Below are 11,794 nucleotides of genomic sequence, written 5' to 3' on the forward strand. Positions count from 1 at the left end.
TTTTCCTCCAAACCTAGACTGTTACTAATAAGCGCTTGTTGTTCTTCAGTGTGGCGTCGTTGAACGTCGATATCAATTTGTAATCTTTCCAGTTCCTGTCTTGCGCGAAGCCGTGCTAGACTTTCGGCCAAGTCGGACACTGAAGACAGGTTTTCCTGTGTTTGCTGATTGGTACATGTGGCGCACGTCCATGGTACATCTTTGACCCACTCATCCACATCCGCACACGAATAGTGTCTCCAAAGGTCACATTTATCGCATTGGACCATATTCTCTGCTCCATCTGGTCGCGAGCAATCCACACAATTGAATCCATTGCTCACCTCTGGTAAAGTGCCGTTACCGCCGTTACGGATTGAAGCAGGCATTCTTGGTGAATTTTTGAAGATCTGTCACTGCGGGCGTGATTAAAACTCGATACTGGTTCTGATAGCAACTGCTTCAAACTAGAAGATTGTATTTTAATAAGTTTTAGGGTTCAGATAGAACATTATCTTAGAGTTTACTTACAATTCAGTAAGGGTTGGTAGGTTTTAGCGCTCCTGCAGGGACAGTTATGACCTAACCTCAATTCTGCTGTACTCTCCTAGAGTAATTATATAATGTTAATTTACGAGCTTAATAATATTAATAGGTTTCATAAGATGTACCAGTAAGTCTAAATTCGCTAAACGGATGCTTTAGACTGTTCTTCGGAATCTTGGCGGCTATTCGATAAATCTCCGATCTAATAGTTGGAAGAGTTTCACGTGTTCATCAGCATATAGGATACCGTTAAGGGACTAAATTTACCTTACTAAGTCGACTATTCCAACTTGTAGCACGAACTTATGACCTCGACAGTAATGAAGGGTTTATCAGGCATTCGATATTACGCGATAGAAATGATTATAATGATAAATATAAACTTTTAACGGACTTGCTTTCACAGCGCAGCGTGGAGATTTCGCGTGTTTACAATACCGTAGGAGATTATGAGGAAAAAGTGATCTATGTTTGTTTGACGTTCTGTTTTGCTCGTTGACTGACATCGTAGGCACGTGTTAGCTCCAGTGTGGCCATTTCTTCGTTCGCTGCGGCAACAATAACTAAAAAACTACAACAGCAAATGGAACCAAATTTGGCATGGAACCATATTTGGGTACGAGATGTGCTTCTATGAATATTTGGTATCCCTCACTCCTTCAAAGAGGTGGATGCAAAGGGGGAGGAAAGGTCTCCCTTACAATTTTCAGTATAACTTGAGAGTTTATCGAGCAAATTTAACCATATTTGGCATATGAGGGTATTTGGATTCGAGAAATGTTTCTGTCATAAATTGAAAATATATTAAATTAAAATTATTAAGATAAGATATTAAAAGGGAAGGGGGAGCTTCCATGTAATTTTTTTTTGCATAACTCGAGAATTTATCGAGCAAATGAAACCAAATTTGGCATCAAAAAATTTTTGAGTACGAAAAATACTTTTTCTATGTGAAACAATTCCTTTCTTGCAGTAAGATGATAGAATTGGGAATATAGGAAGGGAAGATGAGGCTTACATTTAACTCTTTTTTTACAAAATCCGAGAAATGGACAAAACTTAACATGAAAAATAATTTTGGTATGATTCTATGATTATTCGACACACCATCCTCCTTTCAGTGACTAGGTACATAGCAGGAGGGAGGTGAGCCCAATACAATTGTGTTAGCATATGTTCTAAATTTATGCTAACGAAGCCAACAAATGGAAACAAATATGGCATTGAAAGGTACTTGGTTACGAGATATCTCCCTACGATTGTTATAGATCCTTACGCTTTACAGTGTAGAGAGGGGAAGAAAGGAGGAGTGTCCATAAAAATTTTTGTTGTAAAGCTTAAAAACTTATCAACCAATGGAACTATATTTGATATAAGAGGATTTTTGGGAACGAAAAAATTAGGTATGATAATTAAAAATCACGGCCTGCATTCAGCAGGCGGTGAAGGTAAGGACAGGGGAGGGGCTCTCTCATCAGTTTTTCAGCATAAATCCAGAACATATCAAGAAAAAACAACCATATTTTATAAGTTAGATGGTTTGCGATTAATTTGAGACCGTCTAGACAGCTTCAAATTATCAGATCTTTAACACAAATTTATAGAGCGAGATTTTGAATATTCGTTTAAGTTATCTTTGCGTTGAAATTCGAAACTCCAGCTGCAGCTCTAATTTTATAGCGATTGCTTATAAATTATGTTATAATTTGATTTAAAGTAATGCCAATAAAACAATAAAAATTTTAATAATTTCTGAAAATATCATTTGATTTTGAAAGGTGTAGCAAAGCACACCGGGTCAGCTAGTTTCTTATATATAAAAATGGAGGCGTTTTCTTTGTAATAACATCACGTATGAATGGTCGGTCGGAATGAAGTGAAATGTGGTATCCGAGGGTTTTTTGGGTCAGAGATGGTTTGTATAATAGTTTCAAGGATCTCACTTTTGATGATAGGGGGTCCCCATACAAAATTATCTCTTCACATCTTATATATAAAAATGGAGGCGTTTTCTTTGTGATAACATCACGTATGAATGGTCGATCGGAATGAAGTGAAATTTGGTATCCGAGGGTTTTTTGGGTCACAGATGGTTTGTATAATAGTTTCAAGAATCTCACTTTTTATGAAAGGGGGGTCCCCATACAAAGTTATCTCTTCTTCACATTTCTTATATATAAAAATGGAGGCGTTTTCTTTGTAATAACATCACGTATGAATGGTCGGTCGGAATGAAGTGAAATTTGGTATCCGAGGGTTTTTTGGGTCAGAGATGGTTTGTATAATAGTTTCAAGGATCTCACTTTTGATGATAGGGGGTCCCCATACAAAATTATCTCTTCACATCTTATATATAAAAATGGAGGCGTTTTCTTTGTGATAACATCACGTATGAATGGTCGATCGGAATGAAGTGAAATTTGGTATCCGAGGGTTTTTTGGGTCAGAGATGGTTTGTATAATAGTTTCAAGAATCTCACTTTTTATGAAAGGGGGGTCCCCATACAAAGTTATCTCTTCTTCACATTTCTTATATATAAAAATGGAGGCGTTTTCTTTGTAATAACATCACGTATGAATGGTCGGTCGGAATGAAGTGAAATTTGGTATCCGAGGGTTTTTTGGGTCAGAGATGGTTTGTATAATACTTTCAAGAATCTCACTTTTTACGGAAGTTGGTCCTAACATAAATTCAACTTTATTTGTTACGATTTCCATAAGAATCGATTCGCGAGCACGATGAAGTTAAGGACGTGTAGATGAAATCAAACATTTATTTCGATTACATAAGAAGGTAAAACGAAGTTTACCGGGTCAGCTAGTTGAATATTAATATCTTAGACAATTATTTCGATAAGGTAAGAATCTAAAGTAAAAAAAAACTGAGAACTTAATGATCGCCTTTAATCATAAAACTTTATTTTAACTAACTTTTATGATTACGATACGATGTTATAAATATCGGCGCGATTTCGCTGAAAACTTCACAGATGCTTAGTTTAATAACTACAGACAACTTTTATTCTACGAAAAACTTTTTAGATGACATTTTTTTTATAAATTCCTGTAAAATTGCATAACCACAGGGGCTAAGGAACTTGACTTTTAGTACTTTTTCGGTTGTAGTTTGCACACACCTAAACTATTTTATCCTAAATTTTTAAACATATAAACACTTACTTATTTTTATATTTTTACTAGCTGACCCGGTAAACTTCGTTTTACCTTCTTATGTAATCGAAATAAATGTTTGATTTCATCTACACGTCCTTAACTTCATCGTGCTCGCGAATCGATTCTTATGGAAATCGTAACAAATAAAGTTGAATTTATGTTAGGACCAACTTCCGTAAAAAGTGAGATTCTTGAAAGTATTATACAAACCATCTCTGACCCAAAAAACCCTCGGATACCAAATTTCACTTCATTCCGACCGACCATTCATACGTGATGTTATTACAAAGAAAACGCCTCCATTTTTATATATAAGAAATGTGAAGAAGAGATAACTTTGTATGGGGACCCCCCTTTCATCAAAAGTGAGATCCTTGAAACTATTATACAAACCATCTCTGACCCAAAAAACCCTCGGATACCAAATTTCACTTCATTCCGATCGACCATTCATACGTGATGTTATCACAAAGAAAACGCCTCCATTTTTATATATAAGATCTCATTTTAGTTATTATTGTTCCATAAATATCGGAGATATTTCAGCTTATATAATAAGTGAATATTGTGCGGATTTTTCTAATTGTTGTCGTTGTTTCCCAGTCAAAAAATAATTAAAAAACACATCAAATATTATCTGAGTCTTTCTTCGGAACTATATATTTTTAACCATCATCCTCATGAATCTTTCATCGGAATCATGTTGTTTTAATATATAATTTTCCTCACGAGGCTTTCAAAATCACTCAAATTTTCCCACGGAATTCTTGAATATTCATCATTTACGAGTTATTTAGAATCTCCCATTGGACTATTTATAATTAACATTTTTCTACAATCCTTGATTGGAACTCTCAACTTTTATCCATTATCCGTAAACAAAACATCCTAATTTACGATGAGAGTCTTTCATTGCAATCAACTAATTTCCTCGAATTATTTTATCGGTTTTCACCGTCTTTCTTACGAGTTTTTCATGATATGAATTTTCCATCTGGTTATTTTTTTATTCATCCATCCTTTGCTTTTTTTTTTAAATTTCGACTCTTTCATCGAAAAACCATAAACAGAAGCTTTCAATATCACCTGAATCTTTCAACGGAATTCTTATTTTTTTTATCCATTTTCCCCACGAGACTCTTAACGTGAGCCTTTTCGCTCAAGTCTTTGTAATCCTGCATCTTAAATCATCCGAGTCTTGCATCGGAGTTCTCTTCTGATCATTTTTCCTCTTACGAGTCTTTCATTGGTCTTAATTTTTTTTCTACGAGTCTTTCATTATAATCGTATATAAAAATATTCCGAGTTTACATCGGACTTAATCAAGTTTCTTCTGGGACTCACAGGTGACTCTAAATTTTTACCTGTTTTCCTCACGAGTCTTTCATCGTAAAAAAACATCCTAATTTACGATGAGAGTCTTTCATCGTTATCAACTAATTTTATAATTTGTTTTGATTATTTTTTCATTTCTTACAACTCTTTCATCAAATACAATGAGAACTGAGTTACGTAAACCTGTTGAATATGGACAATTAGTGGAAAACTCCTAATTCGCGCAGGTTGTTCCCCCATGTATGGGATTTGTATCAGAAGCGAACACAGAAGTTAATGCTGTAAGCAAATATTGATATAAAATAATTTTCTCCAAGTGATTTCTCACACAGTGCCATTTTTTGTAGATTTTCTGTGTTTTCTCTGCTGTTTTGATCATGAGGTTTGACAGCTCTGTGCGCAAGTGGCGACTCCTGGCGGAAAATAAGCTTTTTCAAGTGAGGGAAAAGCGCTTTCTTTTTGACGAACCAGCGAATATTTGCAGACGTGCTAGCCAGAATAAAACAGATACCGTAAACTGGGAGAACTTTGGTCACCGGGGTAACTTTGATCAACATGAATTTTTTACAGATAATCATCATTAGCTAAGTAAAAAGTTAAAATATCTGAAAACTTTTTGATACGCTTGAAAGCCTATAAATGTAGTTTCAAATAAGCTAAGTTTGGTTTTTATTACAAGATTTTTGATAATATTTACAATACAATTTTAAAATCTTAAAATATCTGGTTTTTTTGAAGGTTCACAAACAAACATCTCTGCTGATCAAATTAAGGCATTTAGGAGCAAATGGGTTGTTTTATGTGAAAGTTTAACTTTTTTTTTTATTTAGGTTTAGTTTAATTGATATTTTTATGGTAATTTGGTGATAGTTTATGGATATTGAAAAAAAAAATGGTGATTGTCCATTAGAAAGCCAGTATAGTAAAAATGGCTAAAACCTTATTAAATGGTTCAATTTGAAGAAAAATAAGAACATGTGAACAGTCGATGACCTAGGGGAATCCATGAAGCCAAAATTTCATTTGTTTTTGAGGCCAAAAAAATTGAGAAATGTTTATAATTTTAACCCCTAGATATATGCAGCAGCATTGTCCATCTTTTGATTATAAAAGTTTTTGAAAAAAAAACCTTGAAAAAATCAGTTTAGTCCTTAAAAAAATTACTGTTATTAATGTTTATGCCTTGCTAAATGGCACCATGAAAGTAGTTTTTAAGATGTTGAGGTACCTTAAAAACCATAGTGATCAAAGTTACCCCTAAGCTCGAAATCTGGTTTTGTAACAAACATTTAATTATAACCACAAATGTCGTTTGAATTTACTGCAATCAATGATCATGATTTATACTCCTCACCCCTGTAAGTGTTTTAAAATTTTAAGGTAGTTCGGAAAAGCAACCCCTTCCAAAATATTCAAAAATTATTGAAAAAAATGATCAAAGGTCCCCTCAGTTTACGGTACTTTATTTACATTCAAATGGTACTCTTGAAGCAGGGCCGTAGAAAGAACTGCCTCATAGGGGGGGTTTTGGTGACAATATTTTTCCTAGAACATTTTTGCTTGAAAAAAACATGCATAAAGAATAGTAAAAAATGACAGTAAAAGAATCTCATTATTCGGGTTTAAGTTTTCATATGTTAATAGTTATTCATTTCACATCATTATTTTCGAAAATAAGTCCAAAAAGTGATAAGTTTTTTTTAATTTAAAAAAAAAATGAATGAGGAATCTTGAAGGCTGTGAAAAAAAACTTATTTGGGGTTCAAAGCATATTTTTTTTTTACTTTTGTGAATTTGATACATTCAGATTTTAATTTAAATTTTTTTAAGTATCTACAATATAAATAATGTTATACAACAAACAAATAAAATATATTCCCTGAACCCGAAGATGAAGTATAAGTTATTTTATCGACATTAAATTATCATAAATAATTCATTTCATTATTAAAACCCTGTGAAAAATTTAAACTTAGATTTTTCAAGGAACAGAATTTAGAAAATAAGTTTAGATCTTATTTTATAACAGTGGTTTTTACCTGTTTTGTTTTGAGAAATTTTGAATTATTCCGAAGCTGAATTCTGAATTTTGAACCTGAGTTCAAATTTCGAATTCCTATCCTGACTGAAAATTCCGAATGATGAAACTCTAATATTTCATTTTTGGATCACCATAATGGATTTTGAAAGTTTATATTCGGCATAAAAATTAAGATTAAAAATTTCAAAACCAAATTTTAAAAATGGTTTGTTATTTTGATTTTTTTTTATATGCCGGAATGATGAGTTTTGAACATGTTCAATGAATTTTATTTTAGTTTTAAATGCAAAACCAAGATTCGGATCATGATTTTGTCCTAATGATGAACCAAACTGAAAATCAAGAACTATAAACTGGATTCAGACTCCACAATCCGGTCACAGGCAACAAATTTAGATTTATGAGGAAAAAAATTGTACCAGAGCATCGGAAATTATTCAAACCTGAGCTTACCAGATATTTTTCCGCACTCATCCGGGCAGGGAAAATCTGGGCTATTTTATTCAAAAACCATGCAAAATCCGGGCACAAGATTTCAAAGTTAATAACCCAAAATCCGAACAAATTTGGAGTTCTTCAATTAAAATCAAGACGAAAATACTCGAAAAGTAGTTTGTTTTCATCGAAACACATCAGCCAGCTTATTTGGATAAACTTCGTCAAAAAAATGTTTTGGACGCAAAATACAAAATTGTTATCACACAATTCAAATTTTTGTTTGTATTTGCAAATATATAAAAACTATCGGGCAAAATCCGGGCAATCAGGCAACCTTAGTGAGTCTTATCTTATTGAAAATTCGATATTGGAGACTAAGGACTGTACCCAAAATTTATGCACCAACTTATTATGTGAATAACTTTTGATAGCGTTTTTCGAGTACAAACTTTAAGATTCTATCGAGAAAGAAAATTTTTGAAATTCTATAGTAGAATTGTGTAGGGGGATACCTGGGATAAGATTTCGAGGTTTTGGTTTTAGTTCTGAGTCGAGATTGTTACTCTTGATTAACTTTAGAGTCGTTCACAGAAATTTATTATGATTTTAAAATTTCGAGTTTAGAGAACAACATTTTGCTTGACATTTTTGAACCCTCATGGGGGGGTTTAACCCCCAAAACACCCCCCGTTCCTACGGCCATGTCTTGAAGTATGCGGTTTCAACAGAGTTTAAGAAGACACGTCTTGGAAGATTGAAGTTTTATTTGCGAATGATTGAAAAAACTTAAGAGCTAATGATATTGATTGCTGTGATAAGTTTCACATTGAGATCGGCCTACTCCAACAGATACACATATCGTTTGAAGCGATTTGGCAACTCTTGAACATTCCATATAAATCCACATGGTTTCCGTTCAATGATAAGAGTCCCAGAGAGTCGATTTTTTGTCGAGGTAACACCGGATTTCGAGTTTATGCATTTTTAAAAATATCAAAGTTAAAATTTAGGTTTCCCCGGTTTTCTTTGGTCTCCTCTCAGGTGATTTATGAGGATCATAAACCGAAACTTAGAGCGCTTTGAGGAACTCCTAACTAAACTGCCCAGGTCGGTAGCGTTTTGATGTGCTATTTTATATTCTTCGTTGAAAATTGACAAAGTTATGGGCATTTGAAAAGAAGGTAATTTTTTTTCAAAAAAACATAAACGTTAGCTAACTTGAATAATAAAAGCTTTATAAATCTGCAAAAATTCTTGTTTTTTAATGGTGCTGAAACGAGCAAAATTTTAAATTTTGAAGAAAATCTGCAGGCCCCCTGCAGATTAAAAAAAATCCCCAACTATGTATTACCCAGGGGTGGAAAACAGAAAAAAAACATACAAAAAAGGCACTCAAACGTCAATTGATCTGATTAAACCACCGACCAGTGAGCAAAATTTTGTTTCATGAGAATGCCGATTCTTAAAACTTGTTTTAAGTCGTTGAGAGAGTTTTGCATTGGATAAGTTTACAAGTTTCACCAAACAGAACATGTCTCATCTACGAAACAACAGCTTTGTTGATTTTGTTTGATTCCGGCACGAATTTTTATCATAAACGATTACAAATCTTTTTAAAAAGTGCTTATTTTTATGACAAGAAAATTTCTATTTGCCTAACCTCATTTTGTACATTAACTTCGCTTGGGTTCAATGTTCAAATGCAGACATTCTGGGGTTATAAAACCAAGGAATTTTATCGATTCGTACACACTTGGTTTGAATGCAGCTATTTTTTCCCAATTTAAGCATCTCTCAATTATGTTCTATCATTTCCTTACCAGAACTACAACAACCCGTTTTCGTCACTCATCGCCGTTTTTGTTATCAACTTAACCCAGCCAACCATCCTCAGTATTGCCAGTTACCGTTCAATTCATCCGCCCGCCTGGCAGACCAATCCCAACTACAGGCCAGCTCTGCTTCGTTACCGTCGCTTGCAGCAAGAAACGGATCCCGGAAACACCTTCACCGACAGCAGCTCCATAATGCCCACTCCATCGGCGCCAACAAACAACCCGGACCCATCATCGAAATCCGGGTCCACCGGATCCAGTTCGTCAAGTAAACCGACCCCGACGTCCAGCTCCCCGTCAACGCTTCAGGTTCCCTCAACTTCATCCGGTGCTGGTGGAAGTTCGTCCGGTTCCTCGACCCCGCGTCGCTTGAGCCTCAAGAAGGACCTGAGATCGGATCGGAGAATTATCCGCCAGCCGAACAACGATTCAACGTCGTTCAAAACCATCATCATCAACTTGATCGTGGCGTTCTTCCTGTATCTGCTGCGGCGGGTTATTGGTAGTATTTATTTTTTTAGACATTCATGTGTTCAATGGTTGACTTAAGTTTTTTTTTAACTTTCAGAATGTGGCGGAAAAAGTGCAATTACCAAATACAGTAAATTCATCAAATAACATGGATGCAAAATCAGTAGGAGCGTGGTCGTTTCAGAAAAAATAGGGACTGGATTAAAAGAGCTATGTAGTCTGTTGTTTTGCTTTTGTTAATTTGCATAGTATTTAGGTAACCGCAAAAAAGTTGGGTTTATTTTCAGTTCTTAAGTGTTGAAGTGGTACTTTCTGATAAAATATATCTGTTTCTGTTAACTGTTTTTATTGTATTTTTTGGAGAGAAAGATCTAAAATTTTGACAACTAGACAAGTTTTCTTGACGAGCATTTTTGAACGCTGGACTAAAGCTTTAAGTGCAAAGTAAGGGGGGATGATGGAGTTCATTTATTAGTGAAATTCTTTACAAACTTATTATTTTTAATTTTAACGTTCAATTTCGAAACCGCGAAAAACTGCGATTAATGCAAATGCAAATGCAAATTTTCTCTCAGTTCCATAAAAATGACAAAAATGACAAAAATGACAAAAATGACAAAAATGACAAAAATGACAAAAATGACAAAAATGACAAAAATGACAAAAATGACAAAAATGACAAAAATGACAAAAATGACAAAAATGACAAAAATGACAAAAATGACAAAAATGACAAAAATGACAAAAATGACAAAAATGACAAAAATGACAAAAGTGACAAAAATGACAAAAAATGACAAAAATGACAAAAATGACAAAAATGACAAAAATGACAAAAAAGACAAAAATGACAAAAATGACAAAAATGACAAAAATGACAAAAATGACAAAAATGACAAAAATGACAAAAATGACAAAAATGACAAAAATGACAAAAATGACAAAAATGACAAAAATGACAAAAATGACAAAATGACAAAATGACAAAAATGACAAAAATGACAAAAATGACAAAAATGACAAAAATGACAAAAATGACAAAAATGACAAAAATGACAAAAGTGACAAAAATGACAAAAAATGACAAAAATGACAAAAATGACAAAAATGACAAAAATGACAAAAAAGACAAAAATGACAAAAATGACAAAAATGACAAAAATGACAAAAATGACAAAAATGACAAAAATGACAAAAATGACAAAAATGACAAAAATGACAAAAATGACAAAAATGACAAAAATGACAAAAATGACAAAAATGACAAAAATGACAAAAATGACAAAAATGACAAAAATGACAAAAATGACAAAAATGACAAAAATGACAAAAATGACAAAAATGACAAAAATGACAAAAATGACAAAAATGACAAAAATGACAAAAATGACAAAAATGACAAAAATGACAAAAATGACAAAAATGACAAAAATGACAAAAATGACAAAAATGACAAAAATGACAAAAATGACAAAAATGACAAAAATGACAAAAATGACAAAAATGACAAAAATGACAAAAATGACAAAAATGACAAAAATGACAAAAATGACAAAAATGACAAAAATGACAAAAATGACAAAAATGACAAAAATGACAAAAATGACAAAAATGACAAAAATGACAAAAATGACAAAAATGACAAAAATGACAAAAATGACAAAAATGACAAAAATGACAAAAATGACAAAAATGACAAAAACGACAAAAATGACAAAAATGACAAAAATGACAAAAATGACAAAAATGACAAAAATGACAAAAGTGACAAAAATGACAAAAATGACAAAAATGACAAAAAATGACAAAAATGACAAAAATGACAAAAATGACAAAAAAGACAAAAATGACAAAAATGACAAAAATGACAAAAATGACAAAAATGACAAAAATGACAAAAATGACAAAAATGACAAAAATGACAAAAATGACAAAAATGACAAAAATGACAAAAATGACAAAAATGACAAAAATG

General features: G+C 32.9%; 1 protein-coding gene across 1 annotated transcript; it reads left to right on the forward strand.

Annotated features, from left to right (window-relative positions):
* The first annotated feature begins 830 nt into the window (after positions 1-830).
* Positions 831-10,159, forward strand: LOC129760967 (uncharacterized). Its single transcript, XM_055758652.1, has 4 exons — positions 831-842; positions 932-994; positions 9,337-9,850; positions 9,917-10,159. The coding sequence occupies exons 1-4, from the start codon at positions 831-833 to the stop codon at positions 9,964-9,966; spliced, it is 639 nt and encodes a 212-aa protein (XP_055614627.1). The 3' UTR covers positions 9,967-10,159.
* The last annotated feature ends 1,635 nt before the right edge of the window (positions 10,160-11,794 follow it).

Source organism: Uranotaenia lowii, unplaced genomic scaffold, assembly GCF_029784155.1.
Source record: "Uranotaenia lowii strain MFRU-FL unplaced genomic scaffold, ASM2978415v1 HiC_scaffold_91, whole genome shotgun sequence".
NCBI lineage: Eukaryota > Metazoa > Arthropoda > Insecta > Diptera > Culicidae > Uranotaenia > Uranotaenia lowii.